The sequence below is a fragment of the Scleropages formosus genome, chromosome 11, assembly GCF_900964775.1.
Source record: "Scleropages formosus chromosome 11, fSclFor1.1, whole genome shotgun sequence".
Lineage (NCBI taxonomy): Eukaryota > Metazoa > Chordata > Actinopteri > Osteoglossiformes > Osteoglossidae > Scleropages > Scleropages formosus.
In genome coordinates, this window is record NC_041816.1 from 720,552 (window position 1) to 745,697 (window position 25,146).

The window sequence follows — 25,146 nt, forward strand, 5'->3', positions numbered from 1 at the left end:
GGAGCTCCACACAGAAATGACCTGAATGATAGGTAATGTTAATTCATTTCTTTTGTGCAGTTAATTTAAACTCAAGTGTTATTTTTCTGTTTTACTACTGAACTATAATGCGGGTAAGATGGCGCAGAAATGGTCAGGTGACCATGTTTTTTTTTCCGCTTTGCTTTTTTTTATACAACGGTTGGAATGCAGTTTCGGCTGGGACGGAGAGGAAGGCTGTTTTTCTTTGTATTTTATTGGTAGGTTTGAATTACGTAAGCCGTTAGCGAAAGAAAATATGCGATTGCGATTGGCTCGATGATGTGTCAATCAAGAATGCTTAACGGGGTTTCCGTGGGGCTCATCAGGGGTTTTGGTGATGTCGACGCCCGTTTGAATGCGGTATGTGCCAAACACCGGATGACGCGGAGGGAAAGTAGGGTTTGCTTGTACTGTAGTTAGCTTCAGAGTCCGCAACTCCGTGCGTTTTGGGGGGGGGGGCTAAATGAGCCAATACTCAGAGATGCCTAATCATATCAATGTTATCGTGTTTAAATGACTACGTGTTAATTGGAAGGTTGGCAAAATAAAGTCCCACGAAATGACTTGACTGTCTGTTGTGGTAACAGTGCCAAGTGTTTGGGGGTGGTGGGGGATAGATAGGCCTGCTGAGAATAGCCAAGAAAATATCGCGTGTAGGGGAAACAAGAGGGTCAAATGTGTTTACGTAAAATTTGAATAGAAATTATAACCATAATCGACCGAAGGAATTGCTTCTCATGACAAATGCTTATTGATGTGACCAGGGCAATATATCATGGCCTTCAAATAGTGATAGTGGTGACCCTTTGGTTGCCTTGTGACTCTAAGGTGGAAATTTGCGTTTTCATTGCCTTGCGTTGTTCTCGAATTTTAATGTATTTGTCCAGTTATTTGGCTAGTAATACATCTTTTGGAAACAGTATGAGTATCCATATTCACTCAATCATTGAGTCAATCAATCAATGTGTTATTCCACACATGCTACAGTGGAGTTTGACGCAAAGAAGACGACAATGTTTGAAGAAAATAACCCCCAATAATGTTTTTGAATTTAAGTAACTACATTTTTTAAAACTATTTAAAAACCGTTAATGAAACTATTTAAAATAATGTCGTTTGGGGTAGAGCTGGAATATTTTTAATCGCCCTAGTTGAGGTATAAAAGTGGGGTAAACCATGTTCATTTTTTTTTTTTTTTTTTTTTTTTTTTTTTTAAAAAAACTAGTATGGAAGTATGTGCAGTATCTTGTGAGATTAATAGTGTGTAACTTGTAATAAAATTAATTTAAAATATATTTCCATTTTAATAACGTTAAAATCGCATTGTGAAGTGGATATGCGGATAGCTCACTTGGGTAGCTCCTCTGTTGTAGAAGAAGGGTAGAAACCCGGTGATTTAAGTTTAATTAGATGTTAATCAAAATTGTCTATAGTGTTGTGGAACACTTCTGCAAGTAAGTTTCAAAAATCCAACAAGCCGAATTACCCCCCTCCCCCCTTTTTTTAACATCGAAAGCGATGCGCCACGTGGTGTGATGTGCAATTTTAAGGACAGTAAGAGGAAGAATAAGCACTGTAAGCAATGTAGCAGAACAAGGCAACTCTTGTATTTTTAATAGTGTTTTCATTTTCTGTTACAGTTTCGTCCAATCCTATGTTAAATAGCAACTACGAATTAAACAGTTAAACCCGTCGTTGTGCGTTTTCACTTACGACACTTTTGACCTCCTTACACGAGGGAGGAATGTATTGTATGGGTAATGGATCACATCTTTTTACATTAGACTGTACTGAGCGTTTGGTAATTAATTATACATGTTATATAATAATAATAAATGTAGTGATGATAATATAGTAACTAACACCGTTTTAAATTTTGTTGCAGTCAATAAATAGCACTTCGAAAGTGCAAATGTAGTGATGTCATTGTTTCCAACTTGCAAACTACAGCGAATGTACAACTACAAGCCAGTGGAACCTTACTGTTGCAAAGGGCAAATGAACAGCTCTTCCCCTTGTCTCTTCGGTGGATTCATAGATACGTGGAGCAGTGCTGTGTTGAACTTTAATAGATGTACCTTCTATTGCTATGATTTCAAGATAACCCAACTAAGTAATGGCGATTTAGAGCAAGTATGACACTTCATGTATTTATTCTCTTTGGCTCAACTGAACATACTACGGAGCCCCGCCTAATTAAATAATTGGTCCATCTTGGGGGATGTGTGTGTGGAAAAAGAGTTGTTATCCGGTTCGAGGCTTGTGATTGGGTGATAGTGACGACAATCCCATCGGTTGTTCCCGCCCCATGGAGTGATCAAGTTAGATTGAGCAGCAGCACGGTGCCTGAGAGGCGGTAGCTAGCTGTGTAAAGAGCATTGCGAGTCAAGCTGCTCCTACTTGGTTGCTAAATTTAAAATAGTGTTGGTTCTTCGAGATGGATATGAAGAAGAGAATTCATCTAGAACTTCGAAATCGAACTCCATCAGACGTAAGATACTTCATGTTGCATTGTTGTATTTAAATATTATCATGGTTAACCACTGCCCTTGATTTTTTTTTTTTTGTAAAAGACTCGACTTACGCGGCTTGTACAGTAAGTTCATGCTGACCTCTTGAATGTATATGTAAAGTTTACAGTGGGCCGTTTAACGCGTATGTGAGCGGGCGCTTCGCCTTCGGCGCGATTCGATTGCTGGTTCGGGGTTTGATAAGTTTGCAGGGGTTGCAAAGTGCCAGGCATGCTCTGTATGCTGCGTTTGTACCAATAGCAGTGCGCTGCCCCGCACTTGCTGGAGCTATAAACAAGGCTGTCTGCGAGAAGCCATATTTGTAACTTCGTAGTCCAGAACGCGCCCTTTTCCTTAATCAACCGTGTACTCTTGACAGATGATTTGTACTTTTTTTTTTGTTTGTTCGCGTGCTTGCTGCCTGTTTGCATCAAAAATCGCAGAGGCGCGCGCGCGCCTCTCTGCACTCCTCCTGCCTTTTTTTTTTTTTTTTTCCATCGCTTGTTTTTGTCCGCGCGCAGGAACCGAGTTTATATTATTACTAAATAAACTTGGGTCGGGACAAAAATAGTCCGTATTTGTGCGCCGAGCAACGCGTGGAATGAATTTGATGACACTACCTGCCTGTTTCGTGTTCCTCGCGGTAGAGAATATAAGTGGTTAGTAACACTAACGATTGCACCCCAAGTTAATAAATATCAACACGAAGGCAATTCATCATTAACTTGCAGAAATTTACTTACGGCCAATGTTTAACGTAAAGGTAAACATGAATGCGATTTAAAAAGGAATATTGTTGAAAAGCGCGCTTTTGCGTGGATGTCGCTGTATGTATTAGTCGAACTTGGATACATTACTGTCTGTGAGATATTATAATGTTGTAGTGCTACGGGGGACTTCGGTGGTAAGACGTGAGCGCGCTGGTCACGCAGGGTGTAGGTGGTATCCCTTATCTGCGTGAAGCGCCTGTCCCTTATTTTCTAGAGCTCGACAGCAGGCGGCAACACGATAGGACACCGGATCAGTCCCTGACTTCTGCGCCGTGTTTATGTCTTTAAAGCCAATATCACAGTACACCAGATCACTCTTGGACTCGTTCGCTGTGTTTGTGTCAGGCGCCAACACGATAGGACACTGGATCGGGTCCCCTCCCAGCACTTAATCGTGTTGTGTTTGAGTCAAATGCCAGCGCGATAGGATATTGGATCGGTCCCGGAGCCGTTCCCTAGACGCTGGAGCTGCCCCAAACTCCGGCACTGCTGCCTTGTGTGTCTAAAGAAAACGTCATAGGACATTGCATTGGGTTTGCTCTGCTCTGCTCTGCTCTGTTCTGTTCGGTCCGGTCCTGTCCTGTCCTGTCCTGTCCTGTCCTCCTACTCGTGTTTGGCTTTCACACCAGCAGCACACGGCGGGACACTGACTGGATCGCTTCCCGGCCGGGGCCGTTCGCTCTTTGTGCCCTGGCCGGTAGGACATTGGATCGCTTCCCCGCCGCTGCTGCCCTGTGACAATGTGTTTGTGTCTTTAACGCGCGCGCTCCGTAATTGTGGGGATGAGCTGTGCGGGGATTGATTGTGACACGGCGAAGTGAACGCAGCCTATTGCTCGGAAGGAGGGGATCGCTCGAGATCCGATCGGGCAGACCGGACTCGCTCTTCTTGTCCACACTGTCGCCCTTTCTTGATCATCTTGACTTGTCGCCTGTCGTGCCGGATTCTGCGGATACGACGAGACGCATAATGTGGGAATTACGCCGTTTCGGACGAGTCGAGAGAAGCCGCCATTTTACGGAAAAGCGGCGAGGCTGGGAGGAGGATTCGCGGCTCCGAGAGCTGTAATACACACAGTATCGGCACCGTAGACTACTAGTGCGATGCGTGTAGGGCACAGTATGATACCATGAGAGAGTACCTGCTTAAGTTATATCGGCTCGATATCGTCAATCTTATAGCGTTAGTTAGTGCTACTACTAGTAGTACGTCGAATCGATGATTCGATAAGCGGTGGGTATCCATCTAGTCTAGTGGCGTGATAGAGCGAAGCGTTAATATTGATTGTAGGGAACTACAATAATATTATACAGCGCGATGCGTTTTGTGTTGGCGAACTGTCGGCGCAGTGCCAGTGACTCAGTGAGTGAACTGTTAACGCGAGAGAGAGAGAGAGAGAGAGAGAGTACGGTATTGGTACAGTAATGTAGAGCGATAATCTCAGTAGGTCTTGATAGAATCATGTCGCGTTGCGGCGAGTGTATCGATTCTATTATCTATATGTACCGATACAGAAGAAGTGTGATACATGGTGTTCGTACTGATGCGATGCAATGATTGATGGTACTTACTTACAGCTACAGTGACAGCAGTATCGATGCCGGTGCGTGTGTTGACATGCCGGTGCGCACACAGTATTTTATTCATACGGCGGTGCAATATTTTTATTCTGAGGGCATGTTATTGATATAGCAGTGCAATCCATTCGGAATACAGTATCGGTACACGTACAGTGAGTAAAATGTCGATACAGTGATTGTAAAGTTTGAGTGTTGCAGTCCTTCCAGAGTACAGTATGTATCATGGATATGACAGCGTGACACGTTTAGACTATTGCATTCATACGATTAGTGTAAAGTATTGACAAAATGTTGTGATTCCTAGAGAGTGCTGGCTTCTCAGGTCATAAACATTCAGGTCACAGTTTAAGATTAAAGATAGCTTCTGGTGTATTTATTTAGTTTAGAACATTGAAGAATGTGCATCTTTCACTTCCTGTCTGTTGCAGAGTGGAAGAGAGCTGCCTTCTCACATCCAGCCATTAGTTGGCAATAAAATGCACTCAATCATGTGTGTTTTAGGACTCACTTAACTCAGCTCACTTCCACAGTTTTTGCAACTCATTTCTGATGTTTGTGAACATTGTATATATAAATGGGGTAAATCGGTACTCATCTGAAATTTGTGGACATAACATGTTCTTATTTTCAGTCATTTGAGTTTAATGTGGGTTGAAGTTAATAAACAAAATACTTTTTTTTTTTTTTTACAGATTAATTATAAATAAATTGAGGTAACTTTGCATTATCACACTTCTGTCATTTTATGTAAATGTAGTAAATGCTACACTGCAGTAGACTGGTGTCCTGTCCAGGTTGTACCCCGACTTAAGGCCTGTACTTCTAAAATAACCACCAGACCAGCACAGCACTGCCTTAGGCAAACACTTACTGATGAATGGATGGCTTTGCATGTACATTTTATTAATTTAGGAGATGCTTTTCTCCAAAGCAATGTACATGGGTGGATGAAACTGTCTCAGGGGAGTTTTCTGTTACAGGTTTACTTGAAGATTTTGTGGCATATAGCTGGTGAATAAATGATATCTGTATTGTATAACTTTTATGGGTTTACTTAGTGGCAAAATTGATGTGAAGTATGTATTTTTTTTACTTGAGGTAAAGGCAGTCCTAAAGTTACGAACAACGTGACTATGATAACCCCTTACTTACGAAGGCCCCCTTGTTAATGTTACATTGTTTTCTATTGCTCATGTTTGGCCGAATGATGACCGCTCCATCTGCTATCTAATAATATTTGCTGGCCTTTTTTGCATTTTATTTACATAATGTTTTGCTTGTAATTTGTTCCTTTTTACAATAGTTAGTATGTGAAAGTTGAGTGTTTGGGTGGTGCGGAAAAGAAGAAGAGAAAGAAAACCGATTTAGGAATGAGGGGTAAGAATGATAGTGGAGCATAAAAATATAATTATAATACTGTGTTGTATTTTATATTCTGTATTAGTATTATTTTAACATGATCAATGTTGGAATTAAGTGGAGAAGAAAACAAAACAAAGCCCTATTGTCCAGAGTAGCATAGATTGTTTGTTTATCCTTATGGTTTACAATGATACAGTCAGTACAAGGGGGTTTGCGACTTACAAGGATGTTGGAATGGAATCCTGTTGTAAGTTGGGAGGATCACTTGTACAAAGAAATCAAGTTAGATTTCCACTTGTTTTCATGGGTTGAATCAACACAATACATTGAGAGGATGGTATCAGCACAGTAATATTAAATGATGAGTACAGTAATTAAATAGTAGTGCTATATACTGAGTGTGGTATTGGTGCAGCAGAGTGACAAAATCAGTATTTGGTATTTCTGATTACAGCATGGTGTTGCAGCATATTATCTGTACTGTGACGCAGTGTGATGGTATAGATGCTGAATGTGGTGTGTAGTACTTTGTGATTTTGTAGGCAGTCAGTCTTGCTTTGTTGAGCAGACACAGTGAAGCAGGAGCAGGATGCCCTTCAAGCCCTATGTCTTGCAGGTGTACACAAAACCCAGTTTATGAAGAGAACTGTAAAGGAGTGTGTGTGTGTGTGTGTGTGTGTGTGTGTGTGTGTGTGTGTGTGTGTGTGTGTGTGTGCGTGTGTGTGTGGGGGACGGACAGACAGACAGACAGAGAGAGAGAGCTCAGTCAGCAGCAGTATCACACTCCGGGCAGCTCGACTTACCTGTCAGCCATTTTGTATGTGGTGTGATGACTTGAAAACGTTAACTTATTTTAAACTGCTTTAAATCCACCAGGTATATGTGAGATGCTTCCCCCCCCACCCTTAAACTCTTAGCTGTCTACCAATAGTGGTACCTCAAAAAAGCGACAGGAGAATGCATTTGGGCGCAATGTTCTGCCAGCGCCACTCGGACAGATGGTGGTGTGAATTTACTAACAGCCCTCTTTACGTGCCACTTTATTTTGCCTGGAAAAATTGCCAAGGTGAATTACGGTTTTGTTATAATTGTCAATATTTATTTTCCACAGCAATGGACTGATTTAACTAAATGCATGATAAATCAGTCTGGCAGTAACAGCATTAACTTTAAATGTGCCCCAGTCATGTTCTGCTGGGGGATGTTCTTGTTTTATTTGTTTATGTGTAAAGTGATTTATGTATTATTCTAAAGTATGAAAATGATGCAGTTCTTTAGGTTTTCTATTCATTCTCTTCCGGCTGATGTGTGATTCTTGCATCAGTCAGTTATTTAGTGCGGAAATAGCATTTGCTCACACTTTAAAGTGGGGTGTTGCATTTTTGAATATTCTTGGTTGCCTGGATGTAATAGAGAATTTTTGAAAATGATCTTTTAAATGTTGGTTTGTTTAGAGCCTTCAAATGTCTCGTAAGTCACCGGATAATCAGTTGTATACTTTGATAATCATTTTCTTAGCACATGAATGCTGCCTATTGCCTTGCAGTACTCTGTGTATTTAATAAATTGCTGCAAATATTTGTATTTTAGAGAAGATTTTAATTTATTTTGACATTATAGTCCCTGTAATTTTTTTTTGTGACCCTATAACACAAATATTTTAAGCCACAGATGGTTGTCCTTTGTGAAATATTTTGGGCGTCAATGAGTTATATTCTGAATATATTTGGCTCGTTTTCTATTTTGTTTGTACAGCCGTTTTGTACACAGTGTAACATTCCAAAGTTCTGTGTCTGTTGAAGAATGTAGCATGGTATTTGGAACAAATATTCTGTTCACATCTTTATATGGGGTCACAGGGCAACTTCTCTCTAATTCTTTTTTTGCTGTATGTATAAACCCATGAAGTAAAACAGTAATTTATACAATAACAGCCAGAGTAACTGCGAGTGTATCCAGGTTGTAGTGGTGGAAACATTACCTTTTGAAGGGTTTAGATGAGATTTCTGAGTTGAATATGTGGGTGAAAAAGAAATGGGAAGCGTTGTAAGTGTAACAATCGTTTTTATAATGCTAAATCATAAGGCAAACAGTTTCTCACCTGATTTTAATTCTCTGAAGTCTTCTGAATATTTTAAAAGTTGTGGAGACATCTGTATAATGGTGATCTTTATATAGTTTGTAGGGCCAGGTTGGTGACAAGTAGGCTAAATAACAATTTTTGTCAGTGGTTCCTACCACAAGGGTGATGTACTGTAACAACTAAATTTTAAAGTCCACCCTGATAATGGAATTGAATTTCTTCCTTTTTTGTTTGTTGCCTTTATGTGTTTGAACATGTATTTGATTAGTTTTGTCCTCAGAATGACTTTTGGATAGCATTGTAAGCCTATCTGAAGTGATATTGTAAATATGTTTGTTCCATAGGTCTTTGCATGTACTGGATTTGTCACAGTGCGAGCTACACTCTGTGTCAGAAGTTGGAAACAACAATGATTTGACTCAATTTAAGCTTGCTAAAGTAACACAGCTTAGCCCTAATCTGCATGCTCTTAAATAGAGCTTGCTGCAGGGCAGACTGTTACAATAAGTAATTTTTAATCTTTTTTGTCTTTATGTTTCTTCTATTGTTTATTGTCTTCCACTTTGTCTTTCAGGTTAAAGAACTTGTTCTAGACAACTGTCGTTCCAATGAAGGTAAAATCGAGGGCCTTACAGATGAATTTGAAGAACTGGAATTCTTAAGTACAATCAACGTAGGCCTAACGTCAGTTGCAAATTTGCCTAGGTTAAACAAACTTAAAAAGGTTGGTTTTCTTATTTCTAATTGATGTAGTCTTTTGTTTCCCTCCCCCTTGGCTTGTAGTTAAATTTTTTTTTTTATTCTTTGCCTTGCAGCTTGAGCTCAGTGATAACAGAATCTCAGGGGGACTTGAAGTGCTGGCGGAAAAATGTCCAAATCTTACACACCTCAATCTCAGCGGTAACAAAATCAAAGACCTCAGCACAATAGAACCTCTGGTAAGCAGGAATACGTGGTGACGCCTGGACAGCATGGCAATGTAATGGTAAATACTCTTAGCATCGCTAACTTCACAACTTCTCTTCTGCAGAAAAAGTTGGAAGGCCTGAAAAGTTTAGACTTGTTCAACTGTGAGGTGACAAACCTGAACGACTACAGAGAAAATGTGTTCAAGTTGCTTCCCCAGTTGACGTACCTTGATGGGTATGACAAAGAAGATAAAGAAGCACCAGACTCTGACACAGAGGCCTACGTCGAGGGTCTGGATGACGATGATGACGACGACGAGGATGGTGCGTTAAAATGGCCAGAAATTTCTACAGCTGGATTGTGTTGATAGACATGACCACTTGCATAATGTGAACTCCAGTGTTTGTATGTACTAAAGTTTGAAGTTGTGCCATTCAGGGGTAGGTGTTCTGGGATAGTACATAGCAAGCTTTGCCATCAGAATTAATTGCAAATATCAGCTGACTGTGTAATGTAATCTATTTTTTGCTACAGATGTAGAGGAGGAAGAGTATGATGAAGATGCTGCTCCTGGAGAGGAGGAGGAAGAAGAGGTAGAGGGGGAAGAGGATGAGGAAGAAGGAGAAGAGGATGATGAAATTAGTGGAGAGGTAAGTGGAGAACAAGTATTTTTAGAAGTTTTTGTTTTGCCATCTAGTGCCGTTTCATTTTATAGTGCAGAGAGCGTTTGAATCTTTCTCTCTAAAATCTAGAATAAAGAAATGCAATTTTGAAAGAATGTTCCTGTTATTTACAAGAAAATGTTTCTGATTAAGGTTGAACTGGGTCCATAACTTTTTTTTTTTTTTGCATTGCACGTTACTATTAGGCGCTACTTTGAGTGGCCTGGTACCTAATGGTTTATTGAGTAGTTTTTAAAAAGTAAAGTTCTCTAAGCAGTGTCTGAATTTGATGAATCAGAAGGTTTCCTAGCACCTGCAGTTGGATAGGTTTCCTCGTTGTGAATGAAGAGATGGGTTGAAAGAAATTGTCAGTTTAAACTGATTAGGTAGTGTAAATGTAACGTCAAACAGGCTGCTTGATTGGTCCTGTCATTTCAGGAGGAGGAGGAGGAAGAGGTGAATGATGGCGAAGAGGATGATGACGACTACGGTAAGAGCTTCAGCAGAATTGTTCTGATCAGATTTTAAGTGGAAATGCAGTGAAGAGAAAATCATTGAGGGGATTAAACCAAGGAGTGTTGATGTGATTCTCAGATCAGTGGCCCTTGTGTGGTTTATTTTTTATTTTTTCCCCCTTTACAGAGGAGGAAAGGGGTCAGAAAAGGAAAAGAGAAGCAGATGAGGAAGGGGAAGATGAAGATTAAAATGACCCACTCAGCCCTTGTTGTGATCTGACTGTTTTAACCCTGTATTTCCCTTGTATTATTTTGTCAAGATGTCATGTTGCATTGGGAATGGGAGGTGTAAACTAGGTTTGGTGTGGGGGACAAGGGATGGGGATATTGTAATTTTATTTTCTCCCCTTTGTTACCATTTTCTCAACATTTTGTTTACTTTAAAATACAGAAAATATAGTAATTTCTTGATGTCTAAAAAGACAGTAGTTCATCCATTGCAAGGTTTTGACCCTCCCCTTAATGTTAATGCCTAATTGTGTATACAGGTTGCTGATGACTCGTGTGTTTAAAGAAAAAAATGAAGATATACCAAAAACCTTTTAGAGAGCATGTGTGGATTTTCTTTATGTTGACTACTGGTTTTCAAGAATTGCCTATACAGACCTACCTTTTATTTTCTTTCGTTTTAGTGTAAAATGTGCTTATGTGATGTCATCGGTATGTATGTGTGAGAGTGTGTATGCCTGTGTGTGCTGTTAAGGCATGGAGAAGAATGCATCATTCTGTCATTTTGGAACCTGCACATAAATTGTCTCAATGTGATATAATTTCTGTATGTTCTGTTAGAGAATGTCTGCCATTATCAGGAAATTGATTTTCTTCTGCTTGAATAGTTCGGATATTACGTGTTCTCTGTAAATAGTGACCAAATCTTTTTTTCTATACTTTTTTGATAATGGCAGACATTTTCATAATTAGTTTGTTGTACCAAATTAACTGTAATAAAATGAAATTTGAAATATTGGTGTAAGTTGTGCAAACCATGGTACTCCATTAGGTAATGAACAGATTGCACTGTACAGTGTTTAGTGTATGCTACATTACAGCAAGTATTTAGTTTTGGTGTCCCACTTGGATTTATTGAATGCAGTCCCCCCCCTTCCTGGCTGTCAAAGATTGGTATCTGTCATTTTTAGTTATCTGTAGGGTGTATAGTGACTAAGTTAATTTCTTTGCTCTATAATGTTATGACAGCACCATTAGTTTTTTTTTGGCTTTTAAAAATAACTTGAATCAATTGAAAAGACCAAATGTGCCCACTGGAGTACATTAGCTGGTAAGAAAACCAGTCTTGCTTTACATGTCTGTTCATCAGACATGTATATTTTGTTCAGAAATTCCTCTGAGGTGGGAGGAGGGGGGGGCACACTTGGCTAAGATCATTTCCAAGAGCTGGGTTACCAGCGTGTCACACCGCTCCTTAGTCTTGCAGGAATTGCTAGCATGGAACACTACTGTAAGTATTGCAAACACTACAGTATACCTTGTTTATGGTATAGAATACTACATACAATGCTATATTAGAACTTGTAGTAAATATGATTTTTAATTCTATGTGGTTTTCTAGTTTGTGATGAGGGCCATGTTGCTGTTGCCCAGAGGAGCACATTAGTATTATTACACTTAATGGGAAGAACAAGATTTTATCCCTGAGGTGCTCTGGTTTCCTTCCACAGGCCAAAGTTCCAGATCAATTTGTGACTGCACTGCTCGTAGTGTGTGTGTGTGTGTGTGTGTGTGTGTGTGTGTGTGTGTGTGTGTGTGAGTGTGAGTGAGTGAATTTGCAATATCCCGGTGAGGGGCTAGTGTCTTGCCCACAGAGTATCCTGCCTCCGGACTGCTGTGACCCGTGCCTTCGGCAAGTGGGTATTCTTACTGTATTACTTAAGGGTAAGTACCTTGCTGGAATGTACAACGGCAAGAGCGGGGTATTCAAACCCAGCACTGTATGATTGCAAGGCAAAGGCTCGAACCTCTACGCCACCTGCTGTAGCGGTAGTCCACACATGTCCATAGGCCCCAGAAGGTCGATGTCCAGCACACGTGTACAGTACATAATGGCTGCTTGAGCTCCTCCAGTGTGATAATGCAGGGAAGCGCGGCACCTCGTGGCCGCTCTTGTTATAGCAGCTTTAAATGAGACGTGTAAATTGATCCACTGTGAAATTGTCTTGCCATTTGCTTACTCATTTTTTTTTTCTTTTTGTGCATAACAATATATTTCAAAAAGCTGTTTCCTCTAAACAGTTTAATAATGCATTTTATCAAATAATAGTAACTAAAGTTTCTGTTATATTTGGTATGAAGTTTTTTTTCCTGTCGTCTTTTTGCCAGATTTGATGTCCAATAAATTTTTTCTACTGGCACCACCCTTAAGTACAGACAGTCACATCATGTGCATTACGTGACAGAACATATCACCCTAAGTTATACTTTTTTTCTGAAATATGGCATGGCCATCATCACCAAGATGTCTACATGAAATTCAATACAAAGTTAACCAAATGGGGTCTTCGGGCTTTTTACTGCTCATCATCATCAATAATAATACTGTAGTCTTAGCAGATGAGGTAGGTGTAACCTTCAATCTTACAGATCTTGAAATTCCACCTCGGTATTTAACTTGATTTAGGTTTGCAACCTCTGAAAACTCTTGTCTTTCTTTTAATCCATGAGTTTAGCCTTGGTGTTCTCTAAAATTTGATATGTGTGATGTTTCTGTGAGACATATTGGTTTGTTTGTGTGACGTTTTGTTCTCAAATACCCTCTACGTTAATTTCGTAACGGATGTCTAGGTCCCGGTAGCAGCAGTCTTGACTGAGGCGTAGTCTTGCCCCTCGGTGTCCTCCCGCACGCACGCACGCACATCTCCTAAATCGGACTAAGGCGGCTTTCCTACTCTTTCCTGATGCGTTCACAGTGACTGGCTGTGTTCGGCTGAATCTCGTTCTCCTGTTGCGTGGGTCGCAGGGATGAGCAAGAGCAGAATCCTTTCAGAGTAGAGCAGGGACCGGTGGCCAAGCTGCATGAGCGACATACCGCAAAATGAGAATGTGGCTTATGAGCATGCGATACAGCAGATGAGACATAATGCTTTTAATTTACATATAGATTTGTATGAGCTGCCTCTTAAAAGGAAATATTCGCACTACACTCAGACCTTACACTCCTGTCTATTTTGCACCTAAGTTTATACAATTCCCTTGTAATTCCAGAGTCTAAGCTGTTTCTAAAGTCCCGTCTCTGCATACGAAGGGCACCGCATTGCCGAGAATCATGCTGCACGGGGGCAAACGGGGGCATGGGAGGAGGGTGGTACTCCACCTATCATCAACTGCTGTTGAAAAGAAAAATGAGAAATGATACGTTCAACTAAAGTGATGCGTTACATGCTGTTACGAATAATCTAAGTGATGCTCTCTGGTGGGCTCTCCTTCTTTATCCCTTTGTTCTCTTCCCGTCGCTGCACTGCATGGCCACCGCCCAGTCCAGGTATCTCATTTTAATTCGAGGCTCACGTCTTTCCCCGACCGTCTCCCACAGGGGCGCGGACGCGCGACCGCCTCGGCCTCTGTGCCGGCGAGAGGTCAACGTGATTCTTTTACCATTTCGTGCGGAGGAGCTGTCACGCAGAGGTGTGCGCCTCAAGTGTGGACACACTAGTTGCGCGAATTTAAAAGGTTCATACGGTCAGAGAAACGGGATAGAGGCGTGCGATGGTGAGAAACGCGGCGATGTGACCGTTTTCACTCGCGAGGAGTCTCGGCACCGAATACGGCCTCCTGCCGTTCGCCTGCGCGCTGGCGGAAATGTGTTCGGCGACCCGAAAACACCCCAGGCCGCCTCATCTGACCTCCCTAGGCTACTGTCGTTCTTATTTCTTCGGAGACACTTTTATCCAAAGCGGCTTAAACAGAACACATTTGCGCCCAATTATACTGGTGGATTTTTTTTTTTTTTTTTTCCCCTTTCATTTTTTAACAAAACAATTCAGGTTAAGTATCTTCCAAGGGCACAACAGCAGGGCCGGTCCCAGGATTTGAACCGACAACCTTTTGTTAGAAGCTGACGTTCACTTTCGCGTTCTCACATTCCCTATGCAAATATTATTGTCTGTCAGTACTTTCCAGGACCTGTGCCACGTTGTAGTCAAAGGGGTTAATGACATTACAGTGAACGGTATATAGTAGGTAGATAAAGTGATTCAAAGTACAGCTGAATAAATAATAACAATTAAGAATGGATGAGACGGGTAGCGAATGGTACCGGATTAACAGCCTTTAAAGTTGTGTTGGGCTCGTGCGCTCGCACCCTTGCGCCAGCACTTCCGGGCAGGGCCTTCGCTACGGTAACCTTTAGACCCTATTTCTGTCACTCGCCCGGGGACGGACTGCAGGAAGTGCCCAAGGTAGGAGAAGGTGGAGTGCGGTTTACTCTCTGTGGCCCGGTGTGGTGCTGGACCAGAGGACGGGGGTCATGTTCGGCTTCCCTTAAGACTGGATCTGCGCGTCCAACCGACTGCTGTGCTTAGTGAGGATGAGCACTTGGCTGCGTCTGGACGTGGACGGAGGCGGACGGATGCGGTGGCGCGCGCGCTCGGCTCCGGAGGCGCTTGGGGTCCCGGTGGGATGTTTCTCAGAGGGAAGTGAAGAGCGACGGTTCAGGGGGGGTGCGGGGTCAAGTCAAGGGTCACTTGTTGTTGGGGCTGTTCCTCAGGTTGTTGAGCTCCAGCTCCAGCTGTCTGATTTTAATGTCCTTCTGCGTGAGTTCATCCTTCAGGCGCCGCAGTTCGTCTTGTTGCCTGAAGAACATCCGCAAGAGCTGCCAACAGCAACAAGAGCACAGAGATGCGTCACCCCGATGAGGCAGTAAGGCGATACGACTGACCGCTGCGCAGGATTCGCACAGTGCAAGGACGTGTAACATCAGCTCTCCGCAGGCGCACACACACACACACACACACACACACACACACACTGTCCAAGTATGCATGCAAATACACATACTGCAGTACATACAGCATTTGGCCGCTCCTTCACATGTGGCCCAGACACCGTGTCACACGCTCGTCCTTATTCACGCACCTCGTTCTCTGTCCTGGGAGGCACATTTTCCAGTAGGTCAATGCCGTTGACCACCACACTCTTCTTCTCCTTCACAGGAGCCTTGAAGACTAGCTTGCTAGGTCGCTGGTATCCCTCTTTCAGAGACATGAGCACTGGATCTGTGCCCACAAGATATAGAAATTAAGTTTTCTGGTCTTGCGTTTTCTAGCAATAATGTGAATCTACACGCACACAGTGGCTGAAGCCGCTTGTCCCAAGCGGGGTGGCGGCGAGACCGAGCCTAACCCGGCAACGCAGGAGGGGGAGGGGACATACCCAGGACGGGGCGCCATCTCTCGCAAGGCATCCCAAGCAGGACTCGAACCCCAGACCCACCAGAGAGCAGGACCCGGCCAAACCCGCTGCACCACCACACCCTCCTAATATGAATCTACATTTTTGCAAATCATTTCTACTGAAATTATTTGTATCTTGAATCTTTCTCAGGGATCCACCAGCAGGGCCTCTCTTGGGTCCTTAACCACAACACTGCTCGCTACTCCACTGTACTGTGGATTCTCATTACCTCGGTTGATGCCGCTGAGCCACTCGTCTGCGGTGAGCGCAGGTTCTGTCCCTGGGGTCATCGGGTAAATGTCCTCCTGGTACGTCTCAGACTGGGGGACCATAGTACAATCACCAGGGCAACACAGGTTAGTGCCGAGGAGGTGAATTCTCAGAGCTCAGAGATACAAGGTACTACTTTCACCATAAAGTAAATGGGTGGAATTGGCCTCAAAGAGTGATTTTTTTTAAAATGTACTTCTCAATTATTATTATTATTATTTATTAATTTAACGGACACTTCTTTTTAAACACTTCTGGAACAAGGCTGGCAGAATGAACGTGAAATGTACTTTTTTGTATTTGATATTATCTGCTCAAAGGGTGGAGCAGGAAAGCGTTGAGCCTTCCTGCAATTTGCATTGCTGAGTATGTGCCGGTGAGGACTGAAGGGCAAAGCAGGGCTCCCTCCTTTCATCATTGCACTTTCCCTCAGCTACCGAGAATGAAATCGCTGCTCCGTCGTACTTACGCTGAGTTGTTCAATGAGCTGGACATGAGATAACTGTCAACTGCGCTGTATTTTCTGCATTAAAAAAGCTTAGTTTAATGCATCTCCGGGGGAAAACTTCCTTCCTATTCCCTGGACCAGTGAGAGAAGCCAGCCCTTATTCTACTTCTTTGTGAGAGTGAGGCACTGTCAGCTGTTCACCCTGCATATTTTGTCATTATTCAGTTACATAAACCCAACAGCTGGTCATAACAATGGTCTGCCAGGGAAGCAGTGATACCGTCTGGCATTTGACTGTCGGCTACAGCATCCACAGCAACTGCAAGCCAATTGACTAACCAACATCGCTGGTTCCTTCTTTACCATTTACTTAACACGCAAAAGCCAGGCACTGCTCCGTTGCCCAAGTGGATTCTGGGACGGCATCGATGGTTGGTATTTCCGTCGTCTGCTGCTACTCACCCTCCGCGGTACGATCATGGAGATCGGCTCGATGAGACCCTTGAGGGTCACCAGCTTGTAGAAGCGGAAGACTTCGCAAGACGCTACGTCCAGACCATGCTTTGGCATCACACCTGGAGAATGGAGGTGGAAAGAGCGCCAATGGTAAATGCACTTCTGATTAGCGACAGAGAGCAACCCATCTCTGTCTCACCCGATGCCATTGTGAGCCTCGAACGGTGGCCTCTTCCCCTCTGAGTTTGATTTCTACCGAGGCTCATGTTTGTTTTATATTTTTAAATTAAATGCCTCCCGATGAAAAGAATTGGCATCTTCCACTTTAATAAGTCTCAGAATGTTAGTTTTCTCGAAATACTGATTTTACATTGATCCTCAATCAATATATCAAGCAATAACAATTAAGGTTGTGCAACCAAGCCTTGTGCATGAGACTTCAGACTCTTGTACAAGGATGAAGTGACAGTTCCAGTCATCAGCAGAGGGTGATGACTTCTATGTGACCAGCCTCAGCAGCATCTTAGATGTGTTCAGTTACTGGTGAAAGTGATCTTTATTTTTTACAAGTGATTTAGGAGAATAAAGGTAAACAACACGGTGGAGCCTGGTGACCTCATCGCTGATACTTGCGTACCAAGGCCTTTTTGTGGGGCCGGGGACCTGAACTCCATGAGATACTGAAGGTATGGCTTCTCCGTGCTGATCTCGTAGTACCGGATGTTGCCGTCTCCCTGCAAGCGAGGCACTGCTAGTCAATCAACCCATACTGACGTAGACCACCCTCAAGTCCCTCAAAGAAAGAGCAATGCCAGCAGATCCTTCATACGTGAGGTTCCGCGAACCTGTACTCTCATACGGGAAGCACTGAGAGAAACGCTGTGGGATTTCATCTCTCCCACGCACCAGCACTCTAGCGGCACTCGCCTCTGCATATGACCCGGATTCTCTCATATATACAGTATCTTACTTAGACTGAAGTTGTCTGTGGATCCAGCGGTGGTTTATCGGAGTGACGCACTCATCGGTGCTCCAGGTCAAGAAAAGGCAGTTCTTACCTTTCCTGCAAGGTACAGCATGTGCGTGTCTGCGTCATAGAATGGAAATAGGAGTCCCGAGAGACCATCAATCTCCTCCTCGATGATGGGCATGGACAAGTCCTCCTAGCCGGAGAGACAAGCATCAGTGGTGCGGTTATACCCCCCGAAGCTTTCCTCGTGCACCCAGAGGGGACTCGCTCACCTGGTCCCACAAGGCCACCTGCCTCGTGTTCCAGCGGGACACACCAGTCGTCAACAGCCGTTTCATGTTGCCCAAGAACACAACTCTGTTCACCTTGTGGTTCTTACAGTTTGCCTCCTGGATGAAGGAAATAGAGGTGTGATGAGCTGCACAGGACCAGCGCTGGAGTTCCACATACTGCAGTAACATGACAGTAACATGACGTTACCTTTCTCTTCCTGTTTTCTGCTGCCTGACACTTTGACAGACTAAATTATGATTAATGTTCTCAGTACTGACTGAAAGTCATTCCTGACATACCGAATATAGCCGAAGGTAGTTTACCAAAATTGGTCGTAATTAAACTGAGCAAGGTTCTATCAGCCGGGCTCCTTCTATTTAATGAAACTGTTGATGCAAATACCAGTTTATGTATAAAATTTAGAAATATATTTCCTTCTTGGGGGCATGGTGGTGCAGTGGGTTTGGCTGGGTCCCACTCTCTGGTGGGTCTGCGGTTTGAGTCCCGCTTAGGATGTCTTTTGACGGACTGGAGTCCCATCCTGGGTGTGTCCCCTCCCCCTCCAGCCTTGCGCCCTGTGTTGCCGGGTCGGCTCCGGTTCGCAGCGACCCCACTCGGGACAAACGGTTTCAGTCAGTGTGTGTGTGTGTGTGTGTGTGTGTGTGAGAGCTTCTCCACAGACTATGAACAAAAAAACAATAGATAGTGTGTGTGATTTCCTTCTTGTCAATTCCAGTTCCTACTTTCCAAGGTCAGCTGACTGTTTTAGAATATGATGTGGAATCATACACACAAAAGTGAAACACACACACACATTTTCTGAACCGCTTGTCCCATACGGGGTCATGGCGAACCGGAGCCTACCCGGCAACACAGGGCGTAAGGCCGGAGGGGGAGGGGACGCACCCAGGACGGGACGCCAGTCCGCCGCAAGGCACCCCAAGCGGGACTCGAACCCCGGACCCACCGGAGAGCCGGACCTGGTCCAACCCACTGCGCCACCGCACCCCCACGAAAGTGAAATATTCCATTTTAATTTGCTCTCAGATGAGGAGATTAATCCAGACTTTTCTCTTTGGCCCGGCAGCCCTTGAAGGGAGTTTAAGTGCCGCACAGGTGAGTGTACAGTACGTGCGCTCCTGTGCTGCTCAGCCCGTGTTTATTGTTCCCTGGTGTGGGGAGAGGGGCAGAGGGGCCATACCAGCGCCACCAAGTAGTTGAAACAAGCATGTGGGCAGCTGGCTCTTGGAGGGTCTCACTGCTTTGTTGAAAGCCCACAAACCCAATGACAAAGGACCAAAATGTTTGAGTTGTGAAATATGGGAATGGATAGCAACGTGAATTAAAGAAAAATAACAGTAAAAATCCAATCGAGCTTTCGTGGTATCATTAGCTGTGGTCGTGTTCAAATGAGTTTTGCTGAACCTACAATTTAAAGATTGTGAGGAGCCCTTCAACTTTCTGCAATAATGCAATAATTTAGCCTAAGGTAAATAAAAAATGACCTGTGAAAGAAATTAAACATACCTTGTTAATATAGTATCGGATGAATCACGTTTTGTGTGGGTGTGTGTTTGTCTGACTTTGTGTATTCATATCTGTTCTGAATCAGAGTACTTTGTCAGTGTTAGTGTCTCACATATCTCCCCCAGTCCTCAGTGGACATAACCTGTCAGGGGATGTTGCGGCATCACACCTGCAGGACCCTGCCGGACCGCGGCTCGATGACACGTAGCTTCTTGTCCTTGCAGGAGGTGGCCACCAGACTTCCGTCCGTGTTGAAGGACATGCAGAGGACAACATCTGTGTGGCAGTCGATCATCTTCACAGGCTCGCCAATCTCCAGGTTCCAGATGAGGATCTGAGAGAGTGAAACGGGGGTGAGGATGGAGGTGACGCCCAGAAGCTGGCAATCCTCCCTGGGTCAGAAGAGCTCACCTTATAGTCATATCCAGCGCTGAAGAGGATGCCGCTGGTTGTGGGGTGCCACTCTATGAGACCCACACGTCGGCTGTGTCCGTACAGCTCGAGCACCGCCTCCGTCATGTTGCGCTTCAGCCCTCCTTCTGGAATCTCCCATATTCGTACCTTGGGAAACAAAGTGTGTGGGTCACACGTCACACTTTATTCTACGATAATGTAATTTGCTGCTTTAAAGGATGTGTGTTGGAAAAACATAGTCCGAGAACTCTTTAGAGATTCAGCTTTTACACCGGTGATCATGTTGACGTTCACTTAATATCTCATTAATTCTCCACGTAAAAAACAATGTCTACACCGCTTGTCCCGCAAGGCTGGTGGGGGAGGGGACGCACCCAGTACGGGACGCCAGTCCATCCCAAGGCACCCCAAGCAGGACTCGAACCCCAGACCCGCCCACATAAAAAACAACATTTTTAAAACATTTAGTGATCATCCAGGATATTATTTTTCTTTTTTTTTTTCAGTGCTTCAGTTCTTCATTACCTTATGACACTTCAGTGTTCTTGCACCTGGTTGTATGAATGGAAGACATGAGAAACAAAAGCATGTACCATTTCACGTGTTTTATATGCAGAGGACTTCCTAGCGATGAAAGTATTCGTGGCTCGAATAATTTTGGAACGCTGCGCCTCTTTTGTTTGCGGCTTCATTCTGAGATTGAATTTGTACTCGAATGAGTCGTTGAACCCGTCTAATGCGCCGAGGCTGAAGGAACACAGCCACGGAGCTTAGAGACAAAGGAGCGCGCCCCGCTGAGCGCGAGTTCTGCGGAGGCCGCATGGAATCGCACGCGTTCGCATTCTCGTTCGTTACAAACCAGTCGTGTGACGCTCAACCACGGACCTGCTTCAGATGACCGTTTTGACATTTACGCTAAACGGTGCTCTTCGGAATTCCGTCAAAAAGTGGTCTCTAACCTCACGTAATGAAACCAGTGCTCTTCTGTGCGTAATAGGTACTGAGAAGTACTCTGTCCAATCTATACGTGGACCTGCAGTTCAGTCCTGCCCTTGGCTTCATACTGCGCTTCTGAGAAAAGGTGCTTAACGTGAACTTGTAGAGAATGAAGTAGAGCTCTCCAGCTGACAATGGGAATCATTTAGCTGGCAACTTAATCCACCCTGAGTAATGATTTGGGTCAGGGAAACAGGCCACGTGATACAGTTATGTGTTTACAGCTCACCGAAGCAGCTTCTGAAGGTATCTTACTCACAGATGAGTCCTCAGAGCAGGAAGCAATGATGTTGTCCATGAAGGGGTTCCATTTGATGTCCAGCACGTTGCCCTGGTGACCGCACACCTTCGGGTAGTGAGGATCCAGTCTGCCAGACTGAACAGAAGGAGAAATTGCGCAGAGGCGATAAGAAAACCACGACGCTGCCCACGATGCCGTGAACTCCATAAAAGCACACCGGGCTCCCAACAGCACAAACACGAAAACGTACCACAGGGACATATGCGGTGCAGGTTACGATAATGTACCTTGGAATTTGTACCGGGAAGAAGGATTTCGGAGTGAACGCAGAACACACTCAAGGGCACTTGTCCTTTCACACACAACGTGCATTCGATACACTCACTGGTCTACTTCTCTGGGCTTTTGTCAATAACAGTCCTTACAAACCCGCAATATGAGCTGCGCTGGTGGGATCCTGGGATCCTGGGATCCAGTGGCATGAAAGAGCAATATGGGCTTTATCCATAGTTATTCCCAGCAATTGTAATTAGGGCAACAGTAAGTGGGGACGCTTGGTCAGCATGGTGTGGGGACAGTCCAGTTTTGTCCAGCGCTGCTGTGCGTCGGCTCACCCACTGTGTGGCACTATAATGCCGTCCGAAGAGACGCACGCAATGTCGGTCATGTCATGAATGTTTGATACCGCTTATATCTACTGACCTCCTTTCCGGATCCTCTGAGACGTGAGAGTTCAGGTCACGCAGAATGAGTGCCGGGCTTCAGAATGTGTTCATACGTCCTGCAGCGCTCCACAAAGCACACTTAGGCGCATGGGCATAAGAAAGCTGAAACTATTACAGCGCTGCTACGCTTCGGATTTTGACACGCCGCGTTCACTCACATCGTTGCTGAACAGTCCTCAACGCCAAACCTAGAGCTTGTCGGAACCTGGCTGGCAGCGATTACATTAGCTGCTGAAACAAAGCCACCAAATAACCTAATCAAACATGATTAACAAAATTACCTTCCTGTTCGGCTGTAATTTGATTAATCGAATGAGCAGGTATTACACATTACAAGGTAATCAGAGTAATTATGCACAACTGGCACTGTTTTTGCTTTCTATGTACACTTCAACGGTTAAAAATACATAACAAAAAGAATGTAAATAAGGGCGGGGGGGGGGCACTGTCAGTTAACAGCAGAGGTTTTAAAGAGATATCGTAAAAATGGTGAGACGATGGGCCTTTTGTTCTGGAGAAAGAAAAGGCCATTGACATGTATACACACTAGCACAGTGAGGAGGCCTCATTGTCCACCGCGATGCGCCCCTCACTCTGTTGATCTCTTCCTTTGTATAGCTGATTGGGGCCAGCAAGGGCAACAGATAAACGCCGAATTGAAACGGTGAGGATATTGCTCCGCATCTGACAGTCACGCAGGCTCCCGATTCTTGAGCATTTCCTGCTCTCGAGTTCCGAAGACAAAGAGAACTAATTAGGGTGTCGTGATCTCATCCAGGAACCGCCACACGTCGAGATCCCGCTGGAGTCTCCTTTCCGTGGACTCTGGCCTCCCGCCACGCTCACTGTCACACCACCCTACACCCCTCAGAGTCCCATTCCGCAATAATCGTGCGTATCTTGGCTCTTCTAATGACATGAATGAATAGTATTAATGACGGGGGGCGGGGGGGGAGGTGTTTTTTTTAGTTCAGATGTGTGTTAAATAAATTTACATAATTTTCTTTCTTCTTACAGGTTTTTTTTTTTCCATGCAGAAAATTCATTAGTATTTGCTCAGACATTTAGGAAAACCACTTTCTTTCTTTGTCCTCTGCTGAGGAAGAGACAAAAGCTGCACACAATGCAAAACCCTAAGGTCCCCACTGCATCTGTGTAAACAAGCCAGACGCGCGCTCACACACACACACACACACACACACACACACACACACACACACACACAGAGAGGACATCAGAACAAACACAGCTCACAAGAAAAGATGATTGTTTGATCAACAGGACAGTGGGGAGTTGATCTATACAATGGTTGCACTGGGAATCTGCTGCAACTGACTGAGCGAGTTCATCTGCAAAATGTTTCTCGTTTCGCCCAGAGGGCGGAAGGTGGGTTGAATGTACACGTTTCAGGGTAGAGGTCTTGGGGGAAATCAGGCACTAAATGTAAAACAGTCTCAGGGGAATCTTCCACAAGGGTGTGCTGTGTATTTCCTAGAGGTGTGGGTGGAGATGAGAGAGTATTGACTTGGAACGAGAGAAGAAACACCCAGTAGACACCTGCAGCCTTCATAAATTGAGTCTTGTTCCATACCAGCTATCCTTAGCGGGCCTAAAAAACACAAAGACTTTTCCAAATCTATCTATCTATCTATCTATCTATCTTATTCATACCAAGGGTATTACGCACATAAATATAGGTCATACTGCTGCACTTGCAATTATTTCATACTCTAGTCATCACCATCATTCATTCCACAATTATTCACCTGCATGAGGGTGCTACCTCTTGCTCATGCCTTTGACAGATCTTCCATGTGCACTTGTAATCCACATTCCATCTTGTGCTAGAACAGAACCCTTTCTTTGCCGAAAATATACTTCTGAAAGATGTAAAAACATTTTGTCCTGCTGTGTATTTAGGCCACCAAGCCAAAATACTGCTGCTTGCCAAAACTGCCTCTCTCGCTGTTTGTGCAACAGTGAGCAATGTGATGTAGCGTGTTCATTAGAAAAGCTCCGAATTGGTCCCAGCGTGAGAAAATAAATGTGACTTTGTTGCACAAAGTGGCCTCTTAACGATGTGACTCGATTATGATATTTTCCACATTTAGTAGAGTCTCCTCCATCGGATGATGCCCTCCTGTATGCCGCTCTGGTTGCAGACTTCCCACGATCCGCTGAGCACAGAACAGGGGTATTTACTGCAGGCAACTCCTTCTCGCTCACTTGGAAGCTAATGACTCTGACAGATGTGTGTAGAATGTCAGAAGCCGGTGTGTTAACACCATGCCGGGTCCCCTTCCCAGCCTTAGTCACTCTGCTGAATGAGCTTTTAAATATAGAGTTCTAGAGCTGTACGCTCTAGCCTCGTGTTTTCTAGTTTCTTCTGTAAAGGCTGGAGACTGTCCAGTTGCGCTCAACACAAGGCCTTATTTTCTACCTGTTTCCAACATCTTAAACGTTGTAATGTAGAGCACATATTACATGGAAAATTTACAAAAACCACTGCATGTTTAGTAGTATATGAACTGGCAACATTTACGGCATTCTGTAAGGTCATACTGCTTTAAAGATGACATATAGATTATTTTTTAGGTTACCTCCATTTCTAATAAGATGCCTTTAGCCAGACCAGATTATTGGGGCACAAGTTTAGAATATTATTATGTAACTAGTTTCTGGCAGTATAAGTACTTGTTTAATGACAAAATAATAGACTGTTTTTTAGGACTTGAACTAGACACGCCTTGGTCATAAGGCCAAACCTCTATACGCTACATTTTCTATTTATAGGGCTGAACGGCTGTAACACCCAGAGGCCAAAGGATCCGGGGTGAAGTGACCAGCCTATGTCCGTGCTTCCCAGCTGCTGTCTAGGAGCTATGGCAGAGGGTTTTCATACTGACACCGGCCATCTTCGTTGGTGCTGTGTGTTCTGCACCCTGTGGAGGCAGGCTGACTGGGCCCTTCTGCCCCTACACAAGCTCCGGGCCTAGCTCATCGTCAGT

The 25,146-nt window shown here is 44.0% G+C and overlaps 2 protein-coding genes across 5 annotated transcripts in view; one reads left to right on the plus strand and one right to left on the minus strand.

The window, feature by feature from the left end:
• Window positions 1–300: 300 nt before the first annotated feature.
• On the plus strand, window positions 301–11,374 carry anp32a (acidic (leucine-rich) nuclear phosphoprotein 32 family, member A). 2 transcript variants are annotated; one of them, XM_018752519.2, is made up of 7 exons: window positions 301–381; window positions 8,901–9,050; window positions 9,142–9,264; window positions 9,357–9,558; window positions 9,770–9,885; window positions 10,336–10,387; window positions 10,540–11,374. In XM_018752519.2, exons 1-7 carry the CDS (start codon window positions 301–303, stop codon window positions 10,599–10,601), a joined length of 786 nt encoding a protein of 261 aa, XP_018608035.1. In that variant the 3' UTR covers window positions 10,602–11,374. The 2 variants fall into 2 exon arrangements, with proteins under 2 accessions (XP_018608035.1, XP_018608036.1); XM_018752520.2 differs by lacking the exon at window positions 301–381 and adding an exon at window positions 2,349–2,512.
• Window positions 11,375–14,410: 3,036 nt separating this feature from the next.
• LOC108934586 (coronin-2B) overlaps window positions 14,411–25,146 on the minus strand; it is a 40,805-nt gene continuing 30,069 nt past the window's right edge. For all 3 annotated transcript variants that reach the window (XM_029256490.1, XM_029256492.1, XM_029256491.1), the window contains exons 3-12: window positions 21,432–21,548; window positions 20,174–20,323; window positions 19,932–20,096; window positions 18,235–18,351; window positions 18,051–18,155; window positions 17,630–17,726; window positions 16,999–17,111; window positions 16,048–16,138; window positions 15,501–15,640; window positions 14,411–15,237 (exon numbers count right to left, since the gene is read on the minus strand). In XM_029256490.1, the coding sequence (XP_029112323.1) occupies window positions 15,106–15,237; window positions 15,501–15,640; window positions 16,048–16,138; window positions 16,999–17,111; window positions 17,630–17,726; window positions 18,051–18,155; window positions 18,235–18,351; window positions 19,932–20,096; window positions 20,174–20,323; window positions 21,432–21,548 (1,227 nt within the window). In that variant the 3' untranslated portion in view covers window positions 14,411–15,105. The remainder of the gene's footprint in view (window positions 15,238–15,500; window positions 15,641–16,047; window positions 16,139–16,998; window positions 17,112–17,629; window positions 17,727–18,050; window positions 18,156–18,234; window positions 18,352–19,931; window positions 20,097–20,173; window positions 20,324–21,431; window positions 21,549–25,146) is intronic.